Source organism: Pongo abelii, chromosome 5, assembly GCF_028885655.2.
Source record: "Pongo abelii isolate AG06213 chromosome 5, NHGRI_mPonAbe1-v2.0_pri, whole genome shotgun sequence".
NCBI lineage: Eukaryota > Metazoa > Chordata > Mammalia > Primates > Hominidae > Pongo > Pongo abelii.
Window position 1 is genome coordinate 164382755 of NC_071990.2, and position 27276 is coordinate 164410030.

At 38.5% G+C, this 27276-nt stretch overlaps 1 protein-coding gene and 1 long non-coding RNA gene across 3 annotated transcripts in view; one reads left to right on the forward strand and one right to left on the reverse strand.

Moving 5' to 3' along the window:
• Positions 1–27276, reverse strand: part of PRKN (parkin RBR E3 ubiquitin protein ligase) — a 1392587-nt gene that overhangs the window by 1100742 nt on the left and 264569 nt on the right. Inside the window, 1 exon segment of the mRNA NM_001132049.1 lies at positions 4878–5041. Coding sequence (NP_001125521.1) covers positions 4878–5041 — 164 coding nt within the window.
• Positions 19–26931, forward strand: LOC129060238 (uncharacterized). Of its 2 annotated transcripts, XR_008526782.2 has the most exons (4): positions 19–1040; positions 1277–1338; positions 2662–5152; positions 6938–13315. It is a non-coding gene; the product is annotated as an uncharacterized LOC129060238 (long non-coding RNA). The 2 variants fall into 2 exon arrangements; XR_010140394.1 differs by lacking the exons at positions 2662–5152; positions 6938–13315 and adding an exon at positions 26088–26931.

Here is a 27276-nt window from a genome sequence, read left to right on the forward strand (position 1 = left end):
TTTTTTGTTGTTCCATTTGTTTAGAAAATTTCTTTAGCCATTCTTTTAGGGTAGGTCTGCTGGTGACAAATTTGCTTAGTTTTTCTTTATCTAACAAAAAGTATTGATTTGTTCTTTATTCCTGAACGACATTTTCACGGGTATAATATTACAGGTTGGCAGTTCTTTTCTTTCAGCATTTGAAAAACATTGTGCCACTTCCTTCTAGCCTTCATGGTTTCTGATGAGAAATCCACTGTAATTAGAACAATTTTACCCCTATAGGGAAGGTGTGATATCTGGCTTCTTTCAAGATTTAAAATTTGTCTTTAGTTTTAAGAAGTTGAATTACGTTGTGTGTTGGTGTGGGTTTCTTTGGGTTTTTCCTGTTTTAGATTCACTCAGCTTTATGAATCCATCCATAACTTTATGTCTCTTGCAAACCAGAAGTTTCCAACAATTATTTCTTTGAGCATTTGCCCACCATTATCTTCTCCTTTCAGGAATCCCGACACAAACTTTAAATGCTCTGTTAGAGGCCCACGGATCTCTGAGGCTCTATTCCTCTTTTCTTTTTCCAGCCTAGCTTTTCTTTGCCATTTGGACCGTGTCATTTCTATGTTCCATCTTCCAGTTCACTGACTCTCTTCTCTGTTCCTTCCATTCTTATGTCAAACCCATCAGTGAGTGTTTTATTTCAGAAATTTCAAACAAAAGCCTCTCCAGTCAGCCTTTACTAGTGTTGGTGGGGACGAGGATAGGGCCGCAGTTTTTCTGTTGCGTTTGGCTGGAGTAGACTGGTTATTGTCTAAATGTTTTCTATGTTGCTAGGCAGCCCCTTTCTGAGTCCTTTGGATAAAAAACAGGCCATTGTTGGGGATTTCTTCCTTCCTTCCTTTCTTCCTTCTCCCTTCGCTTCCCCCTTCCTTTCCCCCCTCCCTTCTCTCTCTCTCTCTCTCTCTGTCCCTCCCTTCCTCTCCGCTTCTTTTCTCTTTTCTTTTCTTTTTGTCTACATATTTTGACATTTCCAGGTTGCCAGTTTCTTCAGTTCCACATCTGAGGTAATATGGCAAAAAGAAAACTCAAGAAATTCACCTCTGTATTCTTCCTTGGGTTCTAAAATCCCTAGTCTGTCCACATTCTTCTCACCACTTTCAGAATCTTCCTAAGCTTGTACAGTGGACCCTTGAATAACATGGGTTTAAACTGCATGGGTCCATTTATATGAAGATTTTCTTCTGCCTCTGCCACCCCTGAGACAGTAAGACTAACTCCTCCTCTCCCTCTTCCTCTTTAGCCTACTCAACATGAAGACAAAGACAATGAAAATCTTGATGATCCACTTCTACTTAATGAATAGTAAGTATCTTTTCTCCTTTTTGTAATGCTCTTAATGTTTTCTCCAGTTTTTTAATTATAAGCATACAGTACATATTACATATGAAAAATATGTATTAATCAACTGTTCATGGCATCAATAAGGCTTCCCGTCAATAGCGGGCTATTGGTAAAGTGTGAGGGGAGATGAAAGTATACATGAGTTTTGTCTACATAGTGGTTGGCACCCCTAACCATGACTCCACGAGTCAACTGCACAATACGCAATGTCTAGGCTTTTTAGTGTAGTTGCTGGGAGGAAGAGGGAAAAGCATGCCTACTCCAGCTTCCCAGAAGCAAAATCTGTGCCAGATCATTCGTTTTTAATGTCTATATTTTTTTCCATTTTCCTTTAATTTTTTAAAGTTCTTAAAGTCTTGCCAATAACAAAACTGAACAGATGAGTGTGTAATGAAAATAACTATACTCTAACAGTGCTTCTCTAAGTGGCCTGTGGATATGCTCTTCCAGAACTGAAAATTCTATGAAAATTTTTTAGATGTGACATCAATTCTATTATAATCTTACAAATACCCTTTGCCAGTTAAATAGACAAACTTGCTTTTTAAAATTATGACATTTCATAAGACTGTGGTCTCAAGCTATAGTTCCCCAAAGTACCTGGGGTGAGGCACTAAAACTAATTTCCTCCTCAAAGAAGGTGAAACTAAGTGTGAGAGATACTGCTCAGTATGTGGGGTGACCATTGCCTCAGTTTTCCTAGGACACTCCCAACATATAACTTTTGTCCTGGAATAATTATTGACAGGGTCTTCTTTTATACTCACGATATCTCATTTTGCATGATAAGCTAATATATATGTTCATATCACCTATGATAATGAAAATGAAACCAGGAGGAAAACACCCAGCAAGCATAGACACCACCCCAGCCATCTCTTCTTCTCTTCAGGACACCAAGGTGTATATTTAACATTCATTAGTGGAAGCATTAAGTAGCTCATATGGAAGGTCCATCTTCTTTTTCTCAGCAGCAACTTATTATTAGATATTTTGTGCTTATACTGTGAAATATAGCACCAGTAATGATAATGGGTAACTAAAAGGTATTGACTAAGTAGTTGTAAACATATGTTCTAAGATTATACAAGAATATCAAAGGATGCTAAAATTCTGCCAGTTGTACTTAAAGAAAACATAGCCATCAATTTGCAATTACATGTGTAACTTCCTAGTGTTTACACTGAAACTCTTCTATGAACAAAGTTTGCCAACTTCTCGGCACCTAAATCATTTAACTGTGAGTTAATAGAAGTTCCATAAGTATGAACCTTTCTTTTTCAGTGTCCTCAGACATAAGTTCTCAACAGCCAGCTAGACATCTCCAAACACACGTACTCAGCTGGCATCAACTCCCATCACATTGGAACAATGCAGCATCCTTCCCCCAACCAAACCGGGTCTTCAGACTTCCCATTTCCTTCTATGGCATGCCATGTTTCTCTAGTTCCCCACCAATGAAACTTCAATGCCAAGTTAGTCAAGGTTATGTGAAATATAGCCCGTATTTTATTTTTTGTCCAATCTTCAACATCTCTATTCAGGTTCTAGAAGAACAAGAACCCATCCTTTTTGGCAAGCATTCTCTATGCTCATTCCCCCATTCCTCCATCTACAGAATCCTACCTCAATTCAATTCATCCATGAAGTTCTTCCTGGTGACTTCCAACCAGATGTGTTTTCTCCACCTTTAAAACTTCATAATATTGTCAGGTGCGATACGGCAGTTATGTTTCATATTCTTATATTATAGCTATTAGGTTGAACCACATGAAATTGTTGAACCTGTAAAAACGACAGCCCCATATGGTTCAATCTAATATTTCTCTTGGTTTTAGGGCTCATAAATAAAGAGCAGTCTCCGTAAAAACAGGGGCAGAGTTAGGTCTCTCTTTTGGATCCCCTGAGGAGCTTAGGACATTGGAAGTGCTTAAGAAGTGTTTGTCAAAATAAAGACTCATAAATCAACATGTCTTAGGCATATATGTTTGCAAAGTCAATCATCTGAAGCAATTAGTCTAACTACATATGAAATCGCTAATTGTTTTACGAATGAGCACAAATGGCAGTTTAGAACCTGAAGGTTTTGGCAATATAAAATGTTTTGATTCAAGGAGCTGTTTTAAAATTATTTATTTGTGAAGGAACCATCCTTGGATTTAGAGGTTGGCAGATACAGTGAAAATCTTTTTAGTTGACTGAAATAGAAAAAAAAAACAAAACACTTTTTAGCACATGCACTTCCCTTATAAAACCAAATTTTCTGAAAGCAGAGGCCAGCAGTTTGTGCACAATGAGTATGTGCCTCAACACCATCAGCAGGAGATGCAATGCAGAATGACAGGAACAATTTGCATTTCTATAGCTTCTTTGTATACCCAAATTCTGAGAGCATTTTAAAAAGCCATAAATATCATCATCCACAAGAGACAGGGAAACGATGCAGATACAAGGATGGACTTTGTATACTCTGACCCAGGAGCCCCCCTGCGCGGAGCAGTGATACCCACACAGCTGTAAACCTGAGTGCAATTAATTGATGCTGGTTAAGAAAAGGGGAACATACATCTGCAGGGTCCTTCACAGTCACAGGGACCATTCCCAAAAGCGTTTCGTCTTTCTTGCATTCACAAATAACATCAACAAATGGTGAGCTGTATTTGCGAGTTTCCCCAACAAAAGATGGTCTCTAGTTCTAGGTGATGGTGGTATTATCAATCACCTCATCAGTCCCCCTAATTCCTACAAAAATCACCAATCCGAATGACACGTGTGTAGGGCTTTCATGGGGCTAGGAGCAGTGGGCTGCCAGAAGCTCTGCTGGGGCCAGGAGAGAAGACAGCATCGTTCACTCTTATTATGTTGCAGGGGCCTATTTCCAGGGACAATGTTACTGAACCTTGGAGAAATTCAATGCAAAGGTATACTTTTGTTGTGCTCCAGGCTTCCTTCCCCATCAGCTGCAGAACTGTGCGATTCTAGTCCTGGCCAAGGAGTGCCCAAAGCTAGTTGCCAATGGGACCCGGAGCCCACACCTCCTCTAGCGAAGCATAGCAGCAGCCCTCACTATCCTCCAGGGGTCACAATTGGGTTACGAATTCCTCACAGTGCAGGGACTGAGCAGCCTGATTGGGAACAATTTATTTGAATCCTTCTTCATTAAGATTCAAATGGAATAAGTAAGGTAGAAATTGAACAGACACAGAAATCGTGCCTTGCTGCTCCTGTAGTCAGTAAACATTTATTCACTAAGCCTAGTTCATGGGTTCCTTCTCTCTGTCTTTCTCACTCGTGGTTGTTCTTCCAATCTTTCCTGCTTGCTGTTTTAATGCATAATTAAGAAGGTCAGAATTAATGAAGCAGTGTGGAGTAAAGTTCAAGGAATCCCCAGGCACTATTTATTCTATTAGATCTCAGGCATGAATGTCAGATTGGCAGCGCAGGCGGCATGAGCAATGGAGCTGGCGGCATCCCAGGAACGGCCGCCAAGGGAGACTCACCTGCACAGTCCAGTCATTCCTCAGCTCCTTCCCTGCGAATATCACATGCAACTGGTCAGCCGGAACTCCCTGTCGCTTAGCAACCACCTCCTTGAGCTGGAAGATGCTGGTGTCAGAATCGACCTCCACTGGGAAACCATGGCTGGAGTTGAACCTGACAAACACTGACCAAGGAAATTGGAAGGGAGAAAAGAAAGTGAGCATCACTCTAAGCCCTTAAATGGCCATAGCAACATTTCTCAACCGACTTAACCCTCGCAGCACTTCAGTGAACGGTATATATTTTCTTTCACTTATAACAAAAAACTTAATGCTATAGAGCAATATTTGGGAAAAACAGAGTTACCCATGAGATTTCCCTTTCACATATTCGTCAGTGACCTGCAAACCAAAATTGCATTCTCCCTTTGACATCCATCCTGGGAAACAGAGAGACTTGAGCAGGACACTTGCTTGATTGGAATTGAAAGAGTCCCATGAGTTTATTGAAAAGACTCAGCTCTGACAGCTTGTACACACTCACACTCCCTCCACAGTGGCCCTCTTAATAAAAATAGGAGGCGATGTGTTAGCACTCAAGGTATAGCAATGGAAAAAATCCAAGCTGCTCTATAGACCAGAGTGAAGACCCACTCAGGGCTACAGCTAAGAACCCTAGACTTGGATGGTCCTGGCCAAAATGCTCCACTGGGTCTATGAAGACAATTATTTGCCCTTTTTTTTTGGAAGGGAGGGGGTGGGGACGCTAGTAACACCATTTGTCTTATTGAAGCCACTGTTCCCCATGAGACCCAGGCTGCATCCTCTAGTCTGTTTGCATGCTGTCTTCTCACTGCACCTGCTGTCCCACCTCTTCAGCGTCTCTCAGCTGCCCTTTCCTTTCCATTCTTTCTCTCACTGCTCGAAGTCACACTCTCATCACATCTTTTCTAGAGTCTCATAATAGCCCCCAACTGGAGTCTTGATCCACTCCATCACCTCCAAAAGGCCCTACATAGTTCTGCAAAATAAGCCTTATTAATACAGAGCTATGTCACACCACTCAAATCCTTTAAGTCTCACACTGTTGGCTGGTGAGGAAAGACTCCAAGATCCCTTTCATCTAGCACAAACCTATATATATTCCAGCATTTTCTTCATCGGTCTCCATGTGTACTCTGTTAAACTAAATGCTCCCAGAAAAAAAAGAAATCACAGAAAACTGCTACACACAACTTCTTGCTTTTATTCATGACCTCCCTCCTTCTCCTCTTCCTGTTGAAATCCTGCCTGCCCGTATGGCCCACTTCCAGTGTGACCTCCTCCAAGAAGCCGCTGGCTATCAGTTCCTGCAAAAGCTTCATCTTCCCTATTCAGGGCACCAGTGGCATTTACTATGGACGTCGTATAATATTCACCACATTCCTCGTGGAAGCAGGATAGCACAGGGGTTAAAAGTACATCCTGCAGCGTTAGGAAGACCTATGCAAAAATTCCCACATACTCCTTTAATTGGTTTAGGATGCTAGGGGTCAATCTATTAACCTCCCTCTTTAGGTCTCAGTTTCCTTATCTTGAAAACATAAATAAATCACAGACCATATTATTTGACTCATTAAATAACATTTATAGTATTTAAAACTATTGTCTTGTAACCTTTAAAAATAATGGACATTTAGCTGTTTTTGATATACATTTTGCCTTCTTTAAAAGATGATAAACTCCTCAACAGCAAGTACTATTGTTTATTTACTGCTGTGTTTCTTTTAAATATAGTACTATAGCTATTTCTCAATTCCAATGTGAGATGACCCACCTCATCATAATTATAATAATCATTACAATGCCAATAATAATCAGGCACTTACTATGTGCCAGACATTATGCTCTACATATGCTTTTTCTAAGCCTCCCAGTGATCTGGTCAGGTCCCTATTATTATCCTTATTTTATAGAATAATAAACGAAGGCCCAGGGAATGGTACCCACTTTTCTAAGGACATTGATTACTTTCTAATAGAACCGGGTTTCAAATTTATTTCAGTCTAACTCTAAAGCTCATTCCATTTCTACTAAAATAGGCTTCCTGAAACCATCTCAGAAGAAAAGTCCAGGCCGGGCACAGTGGCTCAAGCCTGTAATCCTAACACTTTGGGAGGCCAAGGGGCAAGGATCACTTGAGCCCAGAAGTTCAAGACCAGCCTAGGCAACAAAGTGAGACCCCATCTCTACAAAAAATTTTTTTAAACAATCAGCAGGGCGTGGTGGCATGCACTTGCAGTCCCAGCTACCCTGGAGGATGAGGTGGGATGATTGTGTAAGCCCAGGAATTAGAGGTTTCAGTGAGCTATGGTTGTGCCACTGCACTCAGTCACCCTGGGTGACAGAGACCTTGTCTTAAAAAAAAAAAAAAAAAAAAAAAAAAAAAAAAAGTCCACATTTCTATCTCTCATGATTACAAAGATAACAATAAAAAGGCTTTATGACATAAATCAGCTATTCCCTATATGGGTGCGCAGTACAAATAAATCAAAGCTCCAGTGAGGAGCTAAGAGCAAAGGACTGTGAACAATAACCATGAACAACATGGGCCCCAAAACAGACATGACGCTCAAGTGAGGGCAGGTGGCCCAGATGGCACCACAGGAACAAAAGCCTGACATCTCCGACCAGCACGGAAAGTGTTTAGAAAAACGAAGGACGACCAGCGACAAAGTGCTCCAAATAAAGAAAATTCATGAAAAATACTAATTACATAGGAGAAGGTGCTTTTGATACACTTTTAAGTCAATTTCATTTGACACCTTTGAAAATAGAGGGGAAGAAATAAAAATGTATTGGAAGCCCTGAGGTATCTTCACAGCATCCTCAGATCAGAGACCATAAGACAACCAATTCATCAGATAAGACACGACAAGTTAGGGGCTACAGGGACAAAAGATATGATCCCAGTTGTAAATTTCATTTTCTATTAGTGAGAATAGATTTAAAGTAAAACACCATAGGAAGGAATGTTGGAAGAATTGGCTGAAACTTGTGCCGAAGGTGCTATAAAACCACATAAAAATTCCAGGAGATCCTAAGTTTGATTTTGCTCCAGGGGTTCAAATCATGGAACTCCCACTGCAAGGACAAGAATTATTTGTAAAGGGAAGCTGCAAAAAATATTCAAGATACCTCTGTACAACTACTGAAATCCTAAGTGTATACAAGTTTTTTCTATAATAGAAAAGTTACAGATTTAAAGCGTCAGCTCAATTTAGATAAATCATAAATACCACAGATATGAATATTTTTAACAGTAAATCTAATATACAATATAAATTTAAAATGGAAAGATAAACCAAATACATAATATTTGACCAACTAAAACATTTGCATGAACAAGAAAAAACATCTTAAGAAACTCACTGAGTTCATAATCAAGTGCCATTATATGAAAAATGGCTGGTGCTGAATGGCAGTAATGTGATTTGCAGTGGGTCTCAACCTTTTTCGGACATATGTGGGAAACATGTCATGTCCCATCTGTACCAGCCCCTGAACTCCAGCCATGATTTCCAAAACAGGAGTGGAGGGAAGTACCCAGTCCTGCCCACATACTACGTCTTTAAAGTCACAGAAAGCAGAACGTCTTTAGAGCTACGTAAAGAGAAATTTGAATGCTGGTTGTAACGCTTGCAATTTTATGACAAGTTACCTGGCCACCTTGACTCTTAGCTTCCTGTTCTAATAAATGGGTATAAGGGATGCAACACCAATGTCTGTTACGCAAGATTTATTGAGATTATGGATGTATTAGAAAATCTCAGAAAGAGACTAGTACAGGGCCTATCCTCCTTGTGCTGGGCAAGTGTATGCTCCAAAAATAGTTCTCTATTCTAGGCACCTAGAGGAGGTAGAGCTAATTAAAACAGTGTCCTTTGCTTGCATGGTAACTAAGGGAGATTAGATAGGATGTGGGTAAATACTAAATAAAGTAGCTAATTTTTCTGGATTCTGCTCCTCTTGGTGGACAGAAAACTTCCAGAGACCAAGAGATATGATAGAGAATATGGCTCACTTCCACTTTCTAAAGTTTAACTATATATTAAAAGCTTGGGAATGCATTATTTTAATAATTGTTTTAATGACGTATACTATAGTATCAGAAACAAACAACATACCAGTAAACATTATCAATCATGTGTATTATCAATCAACATCATAATGCACTGATGATAAAAAACATAACGAGGTATATCCAGATTCCTTTTTTATGATATCCCTAACCAGGGTTCAGAAGTCCCAGAGAATAAGGAAGTGAATGGGAGGGAAGAGGGGAAGGGGTTATTGGTGGATGGGTCCTTATATTTCTTTTAAGACAATTTTATTTACCAAGTCTGACCAGGGTATAAACTTTATAAATATAGTAGTCAATATCAATAATTAATGATTCTTAAATGATTCTGGCTGCTCCTCAAGCAGCCATTCCACCTCCTGCACTGAGAACAGCGATGTCATTCATCAGCACAGCCTCATCCTCCTTGTCATTGGTCAAATGATTGGTTCATAGATGATGCAAGCCAACCTGTGCCTGGCATTCCCCTGGTTCCAGTGATTGATTCTGCAGAATACAGGTGACATAAGGTGGACTAATCAAAGTCATGTCCAGAACTGTCAAAGGTTCGGTGAAGTCCTTTTAGATGGCAAATAACATCATGTGATGCCTTAGACATTTTTGCTGAGAGACCCAAAGAAAATCACAGCCCAAGATAGACCATTAACATGAGCACAAAAATGGACTCAGTGCACTGAAGGCAGGCAATTCTTCCTCATGAGAGGGTGTCCTAAGCTCCGTGGGATGTTCAGCTCCACCTGCAGCCCAGTAAGTATCAGGGACATGCCCCGGTTAATTGCAGCAACTCAAAAGTAACTCCACGTTTCCAAATGTCTCTTGCCTGGGAAGTTTCTTCTTCACCTTTGAGAAATATCACTAAATCTAGTATTCCCTAACTTTAACAAACCAACCAACCTGTCCTCACACCCTCCTGCGGTTACTACCCCATTTTTCTACACAGAAATTTTTATTGAGAATTTCTTATCATCCTGGTCTCCATTTCTTTATTTTATACTCTTCTGTGAGCCAACACTTGAAGACTGCTCTTGGTAAAGCAATGAGCTCTACACTTCAATCCTGTCATCACATTTCAGTTCTTATCAGGTTGACCTTCCAGGGACATTCAATATAGTTGGCTTCTGTTCTCATCATCCTTTCTTCTCTTGGCACCCGCCAGTGCACCCTTCTGGTTTCCCCTACAAAAGAGGACATACTTTTGTAGCTTCCTCTTCTGGATTCTCTCCCTTTATTGGCCCTGCAGATTTTGGAGTATCCCAGGAGTCTGAATCTGTGTATTCTCCCAGGTGACCTCCTCTAATCCTGTGGCTGTAATGCAATGGATATGTCACCAACTCCCAAATCCTTATTTCCAGACTTGCCATCTCCCTGGACCTTTCTTTCTCTTTCTCTTTCTTTCTCTTTCTCTTCCTTCCTCCCTCCCTCCCTCTCCTTCCTTTTCTTTTCTTTTTCTTTCTTTCTCTTTCTTTCTTTCTCTCTTTCTTTCTTTCTTTTTGGAGTCTCACTCTGTCTCCCACTCTGGAGTGCAGTGGCACGATCTCACCTCACTGCAACCTCCGCCTCACAGGTTCAAGCAATTCTCCTGCCTCAGCCTCCCGAGTAGCTGCGATTACAGATGCCCACCACCACACCCAGCAATTTTTGTATTTTTAGTAGAGAAGAGGTTTCCTCATGTTGGCCAGGCTGGTTCCGAACTCCTGACCTCAGGTGATCAACTCACCTCAGCCTCCCTAAGTGCCGGGATTACAGGCATGAGCCACCATGCCTGGCCCTCACTGGAACTTCAGATAATTGCATCTACTAGCATTTGATACCTACACGGATGTCCAGTAGATAAATAAAATAAACATTCTCTTCCTACACCTGTCTTAGTGCTTTGCCTTATTCCTACCCTCTTTGATCCATCAATAAATTTTGTTAAGGGTAGTCCTTCATTTCTAACCTAATCCCATCTACAGTAATCTATTTCCCTACCCAATAATTTGTGGTGGAATACAAATCTCTAGAACTGCATCTTTGGACTCATAGCTCAATGTCAAGGGACCTCGCATGTGCAATTTCATCTTCATTGGGTTGTTATAAGGATCTGCATTATTACTAGCTACAAGCATTTTTATAGCTAGTTTTTTATTGTTTAATTGTTATTTTTGTTTTACATTTTATTTTTATTTTTATAACTATTACCTGCATACTCATTTAGCACTTGAGTATATGCTGTATGATACCATCCTCTAATAGCTTGTTTCATAATTCTTGATTCCTGTCTTTGAAGTTCCTTGTGACAGAAAGCCTCATTTCATCTCCCCCTTACACACAGAGGCCAGGATTTTTGCCTTTTATCATGAATTATTAAATGCTATCGGATCAACCCTCCTGCAAAAAAACTACTATAAAATTTGGACTTTACTAAAGAAAGCAGATTCTTGAAAGGCCATAGAAAAGTGAACAAAAAAAAATGAAGATTTCTAGTTAGGCGGTCCACATCAGGAGGAGTACAGTTACATAAAGGGAGTGCCCATTCTCACAGCTTTAGGCTTGAAGCCAGGTGCAGTCCGTGCACATGGCATGTGGGCCAGCAGGCACTTTGGTTGCAAAGCCACAGTTTTTCTGGCTGAAGAAACAAAACACCAAGACTGGGACACCTGCCTCTGAGGAGACACAGAAGAAAATGAGTCAGAAAGAGAAACCCAATTTTCTGTCTACCCACGCCTCTGGCTAACCCCTGAATGACGAAGGTGTATTATCAGACTCAAAGCTGCTCAGCTAAAGGAAGGATGTGCTCAAGGAGGTGAAGTATAATGCCCCTGTGACTGTAAATCCCCTGTGAATGTAACGCCCCATGAATGTAAACGCCCCTATGACTGTAAATGCCCCTTTGAGTGTAACACCCCTGTGAATATGAACGCCCTGTGAATGTAAACGCCCCTGCGAATGTAAATGCCCCTCTGAATGTAAACGAACCTGTGAATGTAACCCCCCTGTGAATGTAAACACCCCTGTGATTGTAACCCCCTTGTGAATGTAAACGCCCCTGTGAATGTAACCCCCTGGGAATGTAACCCCCCTGTGAATGTAAACACCCCTGTGAATGTAACCCCCCTGGGAATGTAAATGCCCCTGTGAATGTAATGCCCCTGTGAATGTAACCCCCCTGTGAATGTAAACACTCCTGTGAATGTAAATGCCCCTGTGAATGTAAACGCCCCTGTGAATGTAACCCCCCTGTGAATGTAAACGCTCCTGTGAATGTAAATGCCCCTGTGAATATAAACGCCCCGTGAATGTAACCCCCCTGTGAATGTAAATGCCCCTGTGAATGTAATGCCCCTGTGAATGTAACCCCCCTGTGAATGTAAACGCTCCTGTGAATGTAAATGCCCCTGTGAATATAAACGCCCCTGTGAATGTAACCCCCCTGTGATTGTAAACACTCCTGTGATTGTAAACGCTCCTGTGAAAGTAAACGCCCCTGTGAATGTAACCCCCCTGTGAATGCAAACGCCCCGTGAATATAAACGCCCCTGTGATTATAACGCCCCTGTGAATGTAACACCCCGTGAATGTAACCGCCCTGTGAATGTAAACGCCCCTGTGAATGTAACCCCTCTGTGAAGGTAAACGCCCCTGTGAATGTAACCCCCTTGTGAATGTAACCCCCCTGTGAATGTAACCCCCCTGTGAATGTAAATGCCCCTGTGATTATAACACCCCTGTGATTATAACGCCCCTGTGAATGTAAATGACCCTGTGAATGTAAACTACAGAATCTGCACACAATGTCTTCCTCCTGAAGAATACAGCATGGAAAGGGGAACAAAAACAACCTTACAGTGGAGAAACCTGACAGGCGCTACTGCAGCCAGGTGATCAAGGTCAACATCAACAGTGGTAAGTCATCTTGATCATGTTTACCCTTGACACAATGTGATGCAATTTATCTCTGTGGGCTTTCTCTCAAAAACACACAACCCCAGTCTAATCTTCACGAAAACATCGGACAAAACGCAATGGAGAGACGTTGTAAAAAACACCTGGCCAGCACTCCTCAAAACTTTCAAGGTCATCCAAAACAAGAACAGTCTTTGGAAACTGTTAGAGTCTAAGAGCCTAAGGAGATGAGTAAATGCAATGCAGTAGCCTGGATGGAATCCTGGAAAAGAAAAGAGACATTTGGTAAAACTAAGAATATCCAAATACAGTTTGAATTTTAGTTAATAAGAATGTATCAGCATTCATTCATTAATGATAATAAATGTAGTATAACAATGTAAGAAGTTTAAAATAGGGAAACTGGGTGTGGGGTTCATGGGAACTCCCTGTACTATTTTTGCATCTTTTTCTGTAAAACTAAAACTGTTGTAAAATAAATATTTATATATATATATAAAAAGATCTAGATGGAGATCAGACTTGCACCCAAAGAACAGATTTTCTTTTCAAGATCAACCAAAATAAATGTCTTCCAAAACAAACAAAGAACCAAGGGTCACTGGAGAAAAAATTACAGAATTCAGTGTCTCCAGTAATTACATTTATAATGTCTGCGATACAATTTTAAAAGTATCTAACATTTCAAAGAACCATGAAAGTATACCATTCTCGGAGAAAAGAAAATCAAGTGAGACAAAACCCTGAAATGACTCTAATTTTGAAACTAGGAGACAAAATTTTAAAGCAGCTAGTAGTATTACTGTCCTTAATGGAGTTAAAAAAAAAATTTTGCAATGAGTAGAAAGATATGACAGATAATCAGAGAAATAGAAATTATAAAAAAGAATCAGGCCGGGCGTGGTGGCTCACGTCTAGCAATTTTTTGGGAGGCCGACGCGGGCAGATCACTTGAGCCCAGGAGTTTGAGATCAACCTGAGCAATACAGTGAGACCCTAGCTCTATTAAAAAAAAAAAAAAAAAAAAGAGAGAGAGAGAGAATCGAATAGAAATTCTAGAACTAAAACTACAATTGCCTGGAATAAAAATCGGTTTAAATGAATTTAATACCCAAATGGAGATTAAAGAGGAAAGCATTAGTGAAGAATAAAGAATTGTTTTTAAATGAATAGATGTTAGGGACATATTAGATAATATCAAATGATCTAATATATATGTTGTTGGAGTCACAAAGAAAAAATGAAAGAATGGGGCAGAAAAATTATTCAAAAAATAATGCCCTCAAATTTTAATATGTGATGAAATAAATAAATTTACATATTCAAGATGTTCAACAAACGTCAAGCAGGATAAACATGAACGTGCTTGTGTCAAGGCAAATCATAGCACAGTCAAACTACAGAAAGCCAAAGACAAGGAACAAGCTTTGAAAACAACAAGAAAAGTTTGTCTGTCACATACAGGGTTAAAATGACATGATTAAGGGTTAACTTCTGGTCAGAAACAATGGAGGCCAGAAGTGAAGGCATAACATTACAGTTCAGGAAGAAAACAAAAAGCAAAAAATGCTTGTCAATGCAGAAGCTTATATCCAGTGAAAATACCTTGTAAAAATGAGAACAAAATAAAGATATTTTAAGATGAAATAAAATTAAGATAATTTATCACAAGCAGACTCATATTACAAGAAATATCAAATAAACTCTTCAGACTGAAGTGAAATGGTACAAGACAGAGATTCAAATTCACAAGAAACAGTAAAAGCATCATAAATGCTAAATACAGAAGATAATTAGGTAGGAATTTTTTTGCTTTATTCAACATAATTTATTTAATGCAGATGACTGGGTAAAGCAAGAATTCTATTCCATGGGGGGTTTACAACATATAGATATAATATGTATGCCAATTATAGCATAATAGGTGGGGGGTAAATATGGGTCTTTTATTTATTTTATGAAGTGGAGCAATATTAACAATGAAGAGACTAAGAAGTTAAGGACAGACATTATATTTCTTATAGTAAAAATCAAAATGCATAAAAATATTGACCCAAAAAGCAAACAAAAATCATAATGGAATTCCAAAAAATATTGAAATAATCCTTCCAAAAAGGGCAGGAGATAATGAAGAATGGAAGAAAAATAGAGAGGTAGATAGAAAAATACAATAAACTGGTGACCAGAACTCACCACATCAATAATTACATTAAATTTTAATGAAGTAAACACTCCAATTAAAAGGCAGGGACTACATGGACAGAAGGAAGTGGGTCCAGCTATACTGTGTCTACAGGGCTGCATTTTAGATATAAAGACACAAATGGTTTCTAAATAAATGAATAAAAAGAAATATGCCAAGCAAAATGTAATCATAAGAAGGCAGGGGTGACAATATTATTAATATCACAAAAAATAGATTCAAAGGCAAAACTATTTTGAAAAACAAAAAGAGAGAAACTTAAGACTATGCTGCCATCACTTGAAAAGGTGGATCGCAAGGCTCAAGAATCATAGCCCAAGACTTCCCACTCCTTCCCTCCTTGAGGTGGGAGAGGTGCCCAGTACTCCATTGGGCCAGACTGGGAATGTCAAGGTCTCCCGCCACTTCCAGGTTCCCTGGCTGGAAACAGAATGAGGACTTCCTACCCTCCTCAGGGAGTAAGAGACCCTGGTCTTAGAACATAGCAACTGCTGAAGACATCGCGCATAGCCTCAAGGAAACAGCTTTGGTTCTTTGACGAGGGTGTATCTCCAATAGAATTCCCTCCTCTCTCTTTTTTTCCTTCTCTCTCTCCCCAACACACTCTTTTTTTATTCTTTGATTAATTCTTCCACATTTAAAATTATTTAGTAGAAATCACATTAAGGGAGATGGAGAATGAGAGGTAGGAAAAAGGCAACTGAAAATCTATATAATAAGATGTGTATACTGTGGCTAAGACCATGGATGTTAGAACCCTCTGTGTGGGCTCACAGAATAGCTCTGTCCCATCCTAACCCACTGTGTAAGCATGTCACACAGTTTCTATCCCTCAATTTATTACCAACAAAATAGGCAATAATAATAATATCTGGCCAGACGCGGTGGCTCACACCTGTAATCCCAGAAGTTTGGGAGGCTGAAGTGGGCAGATCACCTAAGGTCAGGAGTTTGAAACCAGCCTGGCCAACATGGTGAAACCCCATCTCTACTAAAAATATCAAAGTTGGCTGGGCATGGTGGTGCACGCCTGTAATCCCAGCTACTCAGCAGGCTGAGACAGGAGGATCACATGAACCCAGGAGGTAGAGGTTGCAGTGAACTGAGATCGCGCCATGGCACTCCAGCCTGGGCAACAAGAGTGAGAAAAAAAAAAGATGAGAAAGTGGACATAATAATAAGGGCAAAACTCTTTGGGGAAGGAGATGAAAAGGAAAGGAGAAGAAAGACTGGATGATAACTAGAGAGGGTTTGTGTCTCATAAGGTATACCTTCTCAGTATACTTTGTACCTCATCAAAAATAATAATAATAGTATCTACCTCCTAAAGTTGTTGTGAGAATTTAATAAATCAATATAAGAAAGGTATTTAGAAGAGTGCCTAGGCACATTTTAAATTTCAACAATTATTGACTCTTACTTCAGGTCCAACATATGGTGTAAAAATTATTGTAATTATCACGTCAATTGTGCCATATTAATGTTTGGTTTTAAAAATGTACCATTTATTTTCTTTAAATAAGAAAAGTGTTCCCGATGGAGTTCTGTTCCACTACACTTTATAGTAAACTGTAATTGGTCTAAAGTGACGTTAGTCTACTGATAATGATATCTTCTGTTTAAATAGAGCTCTCAATTTTCAAAGTGCTTTTACAGACATCATCTCAGTTAATCTTCACAATAGCACTGAAAGATAATTGGGAAACCATTTACTATTCCTATTTTTAAAATAAAGAAACAGGTGCAAAAAGAGTAAAAGTGGCTTGCCCAAAACTCGTAAGGAAAGGAGCAGGAAAAAGAATCTTGGGTCCTGAACTCCCTCCTCTGTATCAGTGGCTTTCACACTGGACTGTATGTCACCCTGAGGGCATATGGGACGTGCCAATGGAAAGTTCTCCTATTCCTCACACACAGATATGTCTGGAAACACATTTAAGGCTGATGCTTCATGACGGATCATTTTGTCCCAGCTTCCCTTCGAAATCAACATTCTCTCACTTCACAAAACAAAGGAATACACTCAATCTCCACCCGCCCCCCCACGGTGGCTCCGGTGCACCACAACAGGGTGTTAAAGGAGAACGCCTTGAACAACTGGGAACAGGGAGCCTCTTTTAACCAAAGCCCTGTTAACTCACAGTAGAGCTTTATTTCTTTCAGAGTAAGGTAAAGGTTGGCATTAGGAATGATGTATTTTTTAGCCATTTCGGACTGTGTTATCAGCGCGTGGGTTGGGGTAGGTTGCTATGAATACAGATACATAGCAAAGAGGGACAAGAGAGATGGTCATGTTCATTTAACTCTCCTAGCTCTTCTACCCCTTGGTATTGCCAAAGAAGTAATTCCTCCTTATGGAAGGTCTCAGAAGATCAGAGCTAAGATTGTTGTCTATAATACTGAAGATGACGGTACCTTATATCACCCAGGAGACAAACTTCTGGCAAAGTTCCCTCTCTTACCTAACCATCCATCTGTCCATCTGTCCATTCATCCACACATCCACATAGCCAGCCATTCACCCATCCATCCACCTACCCTCCGTAGTATAGTTATGCTTCAGTAAACGATGGAAATACATTTTGAGAAATGCATTCTTAGGCAATTTCATCATTGTGCAAACATCATGGAGTGTATTTATGCAAACTTAGATTATATAGCCTATTACACACCCAGGCTATATAATATAGTCTATTGCCCCAGGGCAACGTGTACAGCATGCTACTGCACTGAATACTGTAGGCAATTATAATACAGTAGTGTTTGTTTCTCTAAGTATAGCAAAGGTACAGTAAAAATATGGTACTATAATCTTAAGGGACCACCATCATATATGTGGTCTCTCAGTGACTGAAATGTGTTATGTGGTGCTTGACAGATATAAGATGGCTATGTGGGCCCATTTTTTTCTGAAAAATTAACTCTTATTGGCTGTCTGATTTGATAAAGATTGGTTTTACATCATGTCAAAAGGCGGTCACTTTCCACAAATGGAATATGCAGCTCCAAGGCTTTGATTTAAAAAATGTTAAATAAAATAATTTTATTATAAATATTGTATTGACAAAAGTGTATTAAACTGAAGAATATTTCAGTTTTTCCCAATGTTTCAAAATTTATCAGATTGAACAAAATGCCTCTAAATGATAGAATGGCAAGAAAAATTAAGTGAGTTAAAAAAAAAACTTTATAAAATATATTTGATACATTTCCTAGAAATTGAATAGGTGAATGTCTCTATATAATTTTTTTCCCAAGTAATTAGCTTCAAATCCTTATTTTCAACAAAATTAAAGATGGATTCAATTGGGTTATAAATTGATAGATCACTGGAGTAATTATAACAAATATTACTAACAAATTTTTGTTACAATTTTGAAGACATTAAAAGAATGAAGTTGCTATAATAAAATCTCTTCTATTCCGATAAACTTATTAGTTAGAACATGGACTTACACCCATAACAATGAAAAGGAAGAACAAAATGATGCTGAATCTATTTCATTCCAGCAATAAGTAATATTCATCCACAGACAGGTTACCATGCATAAAAATAAGCCCATTCATCTAATTAAGGGATTTATTTCTAATATTTTTATGCTTAGTAATTATTTGTCAAAAATACCAAGAAACCATTCACCCAAATATATATTTATATTTTTAAGTGATTTGTATACTAAAAATAGCATGACATATCACAATTCACTAGAAATTAATACTAAGGCTTATGGTACAAGGGAATTTAAAAATATATCATAAACTTTAATTCTTATACATGTTTTTGTTGCAAAGATATATTTTGGGATGATGTGTAAAGATATTTAAAACAAAAAATAGTTGACTCTTGTTATTTTCTATAGCCTATAGTTGCAGTCTGTAAAGTCACCACGAACAGTAAACTGCTGAATACTAAAGCATTGTTCCTAGGGGAAAAACACAGGGTGAGGTTCCTTTGAGCCTCTGGTTACAAAATTTTCATCCACCAGTCAATACATAACCTTGTTTTATGTGTGTTTCTGTTTAAAGCCAGCTTGTTTATTACATATTATTGATTCATTAACATTGCACTCATAGCCAATATCACTATAACTCATGCCTTAACTAAGTTTCTATAACGTGTATTTCTCCATAAGGGACATCATCACCTACTTAAACTCAGGAACACTAGCCAGCACTTTAGTACTATGCTTGGAGCCATTTTGAACAAGGAAATCACCAATAAAAAGCACCAAGATATGAAAAACATGACACTACATAGACCTCAAAAAGGGCATTTGTTTGCAGTACGAAAGTTGAAACAAGAAAGCAGAACACTCAACCTCAACTGAGAACATGCTTACTGAGCAACTCAAATCTTCACAACTCTGCCATTTCTGTGAATGACCTTACAAGCTTCCAGTACTGATTTTAGGGCAATGAATAATTTTACCATGTTGGTGAATTTGCAAATATGGAACCCATGAATAATGAAGATTAACTATATTACATTGGAATAAAGTTATGCAGGAGAGTAGAATAGAAATGAAAAAGTTTGTAAAAAAAAAACAATATAAAATTTCAGACTATTAAAAATCACCTTTTACATGTATTATTAGCAAGATGATAGTGAAGGGCAAATCAACAGTTTTAATATCCCCTTGAAAACATTTTTAAAATGATGCAATTGCTTTATAATTTAACCTTAATATTTATAATCTGACCATATTGCAACTACTTAAACCTATAATAAAATTTGTATATCAACTTAAAAATGTGCAAGGAAGTATATGGTTTCTCAAGGTGTTTTATAATACGTATGAGCAAAATAATTTCAGATTACTAACTTTAGAAATAGAAGCTAAAATCACAGTGAGGCTGATTAATACGAGCAAAGAAATAAAAACTACACAAAACCCCAAACTTAAGAGTCAGGTGTTGAAACCAAATAGCCATTCAGTGATGCAGACACAAACTCTGGGGCTCACACTGTAATGAGTGTGTTGTGTTTGTCTTATTAATAACGATGAAGTATTTTTTATAAATACTGCTTTGCTCATTTTTATATAGACAATTTTCAAACAATTTTATATTTCTCAGTTGCTTCAATCAAAAAGAGGTTTGTGGCCGGGTATGGTAGCTCACATCTGTAATCCCAGCAGTTTGGGAGGCCGAGGTGGGCAGATCTCTTGAGGTGAGGAATTACAGACCAGCCTGGCCAACATGACAAAACCCCATCTCTAATAAAAACACAAAAATTAGGCCGGGTGCAGTGGCTCATGCCTGTAATCCAAGCTCTTTGAGAGGCTGAGGTGGGTGGATCACGAGGTCAGGAGTTAGAGACCAGCCTGGCCAACATGGTGAAACCCAGTCTCTACTAAAATTAGAAAAATTAGCCAGGCGTGGTGGCACATGCTTGTAATCCCCAGCTACTTAGGAGGCTGAGACAGGGAGAATTGCTTGAACCTGGGAGGTGGAGGTTGCAGTGAGCCAAGATCGCTCCACTGCACTCCAGCCTGGGTGATAGAGTGAGACTCTACCTCAAAAAAAAAAAAAAAAAGAGATTACCTGGGCGTGGTGGCACGTGCCTGTAATCCCAGCTACTCTGGAGTCAAAGACAAGAGAATCACTTGAACCCAGGAAGCAGAGGTTGCAGTAAGCCAAGATCGCACCACTGCACTCCAGTCTGGGCGATAAGAGTGAGACTCCATCTCAAAAAAACAAAAACAAACAAACAAAAAATTTTAAATTAATAGAGGTTTGTAAGAATATCTAAGAAAAATATTTCCCCAGACAGGAGCATTACTTTAAGGAAAAGATAGTACTATATAAATATATTCCACTGTTAAATATTTCCAATACACGTCTTTTCCTCCCAGAGATGGGATAGCTTGCTGGCTCTGTGAGTAAAATTAATTAGTCTCAGCTTTTTGTTGCCTTTTTTTTTTTTTCCAGTGGCAGCTTGTAACTTTATCTCTTTTTTTAAAATATCCATAAATTTTCCATGCAACAACAGGATAAATTTATTTCACTAATTTTAGGATAAAGAAAATGAATAAAATTAAATGACTTATATTGAGTAAAATAAAAGAAGAGGAAGAAATAAATGTTTTTGTTTTGTTTTTAAGACAGGGTCTCACTCTGTCGCTAAGGCTGGAGTATAGTTGCATGATATCAGCTCACTGCATGCAACCTCTGCCTCCCAGGCTCAAGGGATTCTCCTGCACAGCCTCCCGAGTAACTGGGACTACAGGCGTGCACCACCACACCTGGCTAATTTTTATATTTTTAGTAGAGATGGGATTCGCCTTGTTGGCCAGGCGGGTCTTGAACTCCTGACCTCAGGTGATCCACCCTCCTCGGACTCCCAAAGTGCTAGGATTACAGGCATGAGCCACCGCACCTGGCCAGAAATAAATGCTTTTATTGTGAGCCAACAGAAATTACTGATTCATGCATTAAAAATATTGAAGCAGATACAGTCCAAAGGCAGCATCATATTACTATAGAGATACTACATGCAATCTGCTTGGAAGACTGTGCATAGTAAGCACTTATTAGATAGATAATGGCACTCCCCTGAACTGAAAAGTTATAAATAATATTTAAAATCCAAAAAAAGATAATACTAATATTAGTACAAGAAATTACCACCTTATATCTTATATCAACTTAGCAAAAATTATTAATTAATACTTAATGAAATTGTCAGTTAGATGGTCAGTAAAAGGAAGTCTTTGGCCCGTAGATCAAAATTCACAATACAATTTTATCCTTAATCTTTAAATACAAAATTACATTTACGAGCGTATTTTTAACTTCGCAGCAGAGATCTAAGCCAGTGGCAAATACAGAGGCTCTCAAGCCAGACTACCTCAGTTTAAGTGTCTGCTTCTCAACTTTCTTGCTTTAATATCTTCAAAAGTAAAAATACTGTTAACATGTATCTTACAGAGTTGTTATAAGTATGAAATGTCTCACTACATGTAAAATTCTTAGATTAATGCATAGTATATAGTAAGCACTCAGTAAATGTTAGCAGCTACTACTAAACAATAAAAAGTAGCCACATTTTCAAAAATGATTCGGAACTTTCTAGTAATCACTGACATTACTTTCTGAAGCTCTATTTGGGAATATTTGTTAAAATCTTCTTTTGAAATCTCGATAGGGAGAAGTTGGAATCTCACACACTGCAGGTGGGAATGTAAAAATGCTGCAGCCACTTTGGAAAACAGTCCAGCAGTCCCTCAAATGCTCAAACCTAGAGTTATCATATGATCCCGCAATTCTACTCCTAGGGTATATACTTGATAGAAATGAAAAATATGTCCAAATAAAAACTTGCACATGAATGTCCCTATGAGCATTATTATTAATAGCCAAAAGGTGGAAACCACCCAAATGCCCATCAATTAACCAATGATATATGCATGTGTTTGTTGTATCCATACATTGGAATATTACTCAGCAACAAAAAAGGATGAAGTGCTGGTTCATCCCACAACCTGGATGAACCTTGAAAACATTGTACTCGGTGAAAGAAGCCAGTCATAAGATGTTGTACGATTCCATTGATATTGAATGTCTAGAGTTGGCAAATCTATAGACACAGAGAGTACATTAGTGATTGCCTAAGGTGGTGGTGGACAGTGTTCGGGGAGAAACAGGAGTTACTGCTAAAGGGAAGCGGGTTTCTTTTGGGAGTGATGAAAATCAAAATTGACTGTGGTTATGGTTACAAAACTCTGTGAATATACTAACAAACACTGAATTTTAGACTTTAAATGTGTGCATTTTATAGTATGTGAATTATATCTTAGTAAAACTGTATCTCCCCTGCTGTCCCTCCCTAAAATAAAACCAACCAAATCTCTGTATACCCATCACTTATTAAAGTATTTGGCAAAACACTGTGACTTAGTACTTTTGGGATAAGGGAATGAATGAATGTGCATTCACTTCACTTTAAATGTTTTTTCCCCTATTTTCATCTATTAGAGAAAACTGTAATCATGAGAAGAAACTTACAAAATTTGTAAACATCATCTTTCGCATTTAGAGTTTGTTTTTATAATGTGACAAAGTTTTTCTGTTAAATATCTCACAGTTGCTGTACCTGGAAGTGCTTTAAGAACCTGAAATAGTACTAATAGTATGAAAAAAGTAGACTCATATTTCAACCTTTAATATAGAAAAATAATTTGCTCAAATTACTCACACTGTTCTAATTTCCATATGCTTTAAAGGAAGAATGAATAAGATTTAGACCTAATTGCTGGTGACATTAAAATTCACTCAATTCTTACTGTCAACAAATATTTACTGAATAAGTAACTATTTGCTAGGCACAGTGCTAGAAAGCGATATTACAAAAATGAATAACACAGCCTGGGGACAGAGATATTACAACATAATTATGTACAAGAATATGATACATGCTATATTAGGGTTTGTGCCATGCGTACCACACCAAATGTTTTAAGAATGAAGAATAAAAAAGGAAGCTGGGCGTGGTGGCTCACACCTGTAATCCCAGAACTTCAGGAGGCCGAGGCGGGCAGATCACTTGAGGTCAGGAGTTGGAGACCAGTCTGGCCAACATGGCAAAACCCCATCTCTACTAAAAATACAAAAATTAGCTGGACGTGGTGGCACACGCCTGTAATACCAGCTACTCAGGAGGCTGAGGCAGGAGAATCACTTGAACCTGGGAGGTGGAGGCTGCAGTGAGCTGAGATTGTGCCACTGCACTTCAGCCTGGAAGACAGAGTGAAAGTGTCTCAAAAAAAAAAAAAAAAAAAAGAAAGAAAGAAAGAAAAAGAAAAGAAAAAAAGAAGAGACCAGCACTTTGGGAGGCTGAGGTGGGTGGATCACTTGAGGTCAAGAGTTCAAGACCAGCCTGGCCAACATGGTGAACCCTCATCTCCATTAAAAATACAAAAAATAGCCAGGTGTGGTGGTGCGTTCCTGTAACCCCAGCTACCTGGAGGGGCTGAGGCAGGAGAATCGTTTGAACTTGGGAGGTGGAGGTTGCAGTGAGCCAAGATCACACCACTGCACTGCAGCCTGGGTGACAGGCTGAGACTTGGTCTAAAAAAAAAAAAAAAGAGAATGAAGAAGAGTGGCTAAAAGCTGGAGTAGTTCAAAATATTTCAGAGATAAGGGAAAATATAGGAATGATAGAGAAAAATAAGTAGGGGATTTCCAGGTAGAGATTTGTTTTTTATTGCTACAGGTTAAAGACACAGTTTAGGAATTACTCTTTTAGACAACAGCAGCGTATTTTCATTAGCCAAGAGGTTGTCAGTATTATAGGATGGATGTATTTGCAGTAGTGAGCAGAGCAGGCAGAGTCTTGTATAACTGTGAGAACTCTGGAGCTATCCCATGAAACTTTTAACAGGCTAAATTTTCTATTACACAAAAGGACAAAGCAAATAACTCATCTTTCAATATTAAGACAACATGGTAACTAATCAAAAATATCCTGGCTATCAGAAAATTCAAAAGGAAAATGTCAAAATATCTACATGTTTATATTTTGAATTGAAAGGTATTCTAAAAGTTGTTTTATGATTATGAACTGCACAATGGAGGCCAATGTTTGGTTCACAAATGTGTGCAGTTAATTAAATTGGGCATCAGCTGAGTGATTGTATATGGTTTCTCAAAAAGGCATCTCGAGTTTAACCATGTAAATTGATGGAATTATCAGAAACAGCAGACCCATTTCATTCCAACCTGGCTTTTATAACAAATGTGTGTGTGTGTGTGTGTATGGTGTGTATACATGTGTGGATGTGTGTGTACATGTATAGTCTCCCCCAATATAAATGTGAGGCTATATTTTCGGGTTAAGAGGGCTAATGTGTATCTTGCCTTCTCATCACAAATTGTTCTACAAGTCCATCCATAATGATAATTATATCCTTCAATAGATGGCTGCTTACTTCCCAAATTTTAAACTGAACAAAAATATTACGGATCCATGAGATAATTTTAAGTCTATCTACTTGAACTGCAAAATTAGGAGTTGAATGAAAACCTTATTTAGTGCAGTATGTTTAAAACTCATCTTTGGCTAGGTACAGTGGCTCATGCCTGTAATCCTAATAGTTTTGGAGGCCGAGGTGGGTGGATCACCTGAGGTCAGGAGTTCGAGACCAGCCTGGGCAACATGGCGAAATCCCATCTCTACTAAAAATACAAAACTTAGCCGGGTGTGGTAGTGGGCTCCTGTAAGCCCAGCTACTTGGGAGGCTGAGACAGGAGGTTGCAGTGAGCTGAGATAGCACCATTGCACTCCCACCTGGGTGATGGAGTGAGACGCTGTCTCAAAAAAACAATTAAAAATTAAAAATGAAAAGAAAAACACTCATCTTTGAGCATGTTAGTACTTACTTTGATACAAAGGGTCTGCTTGAGTTTGTATTAAATCACTTAACTCTCCTTGTAGTTTCCTCTGTTATTAAATGATGACAATGCTCCTAACCTATTGCAAACGATTACTTAACCATGGAAATACAACCACAATTATACTCAAGATTATTCCAAGCACAAAGTTTTGCATGAAATTACTGTAATATTAACACTGTCTAATAAAAAACAAAATCCAAATCTTTCTGTTAGGAGATATTCTCCATGGGTCTCCTGCCTTCTGCAATCTTACCTCACTACCTCTATGCTGGACTAGCTTTCCAAGGGGGTTTGTATAGGAAACATCCTTATAAGACAAAGGTAGTGTTTCCCTCTGGATCAAAGGGCAGAAGTGCTTCCCGTCTGTAATAAAAGATTCGGGTTCCCTGAGCTCCAGGTTCCTCTCCTTTTAACACATCCTGCTGTGTGTGCAGGTGCCACTTCACATTGCCCTGTGGAAACTGGGGCCTGGAGATGCTGACAATGTGGCTACTGCTATGGGACAAGTAATAAACTATCCAGCTCCCTGACCCAGGAATATCATGTCTTGGGGCCAATGTTTGGTTCACAAGTGTGTGCTGTTAATTAGATTCGGCACCAGCTGAGTGATTGTATATGATTTCTCACAAAGGCATCTCGAGTTCAAGATCAGCATCCATGAAACTGTGACCAGCCTGCAAGAGGGATAAAATCTCAGATGCTTCACAGTTCCTGACACTGTCTATCATTTCCTTGACTTAGGCATTACATTCTTACTCTCTGGGGCTTTTATTTTGTTGTTGTTTTTGGGGACTTAATAAGCACATTTTAAAAATAAAAATAAAGCTTAAACTGAAATCAAAATACGAGTCTTTATTTTATTTTAATCAAAGACTGCCCTGACCTTTTTTTGCGAGGTGATCATGAGGTGACGTTTAAGCTTTGTAAATGCTTATACATAACAAGTACTTTCAACAAAAACTTCTAACAATTCTTCATGCCTTATATGCCAGCTTAGAAGAAAGCAACCATTGTTTACTTTTTCACTTAAAAAATTTGCAGATGCTGATTAAAAGGCGATTACTATTTTTTTACACTTAGGTCTTTCTTTAATCCAAATTGACTATATCTCTATAAATGGGAATCAGGGATCTGCTATTACACAAAAATAGATGTCAACATATGAAAGTTAAATAAATGAACTTTGCCACTCCTCTGTAATTAAGTGAAAAGATTTCATTCACTTTTCTAAGGTTTTAATCATTTATGATAACCTTTATTTTCTTAAAGAAAAACTGATCTATTCAGAGATTCAACTTCTTCCTGGTTTAGTCTTGGGAGAGTGTATGTGTCGAGGAATTTATCCATTTCTTCTAGATTTTCTAGTTTATTTGCGTAGAGGTGTTTGTAGTATTCTCTGATGGTAGTTTGTATTTCTGTGGGATCGGTGGTGATATCCCCTTTACCATTTTTTATTGCGTCTATTTGATTCTTCTCTCTTTTTTTCTTTATTAGTCTTGCTAGCGGTCTATCAATTTTGCTGATCCTTTCAAAAAACCAGCTCCTGGATTCACGAATTTTTTGAAGGGTTTTTTTTTTGTCTCTATTTCCTTCAGTTCTGCTCTGATCTTAGTTATTTCTTGCCTTCTGCTAGCTTTTGAATGTGTTTGCTCTTGCTTTTCTAGTTCTTTTAATTGTGATGTTAGGGTGTCAGTTTTGGATCTTTCCTGCTTTCTCTTGTGGGCATTTAGTGCTATAAATTTCCCTCTACACACTGCTTTGAATGTGTCCCAGAGATTCTGGTATGTTGTGTCTTTGTTCTCGTTGGTTTCAAAGAACAT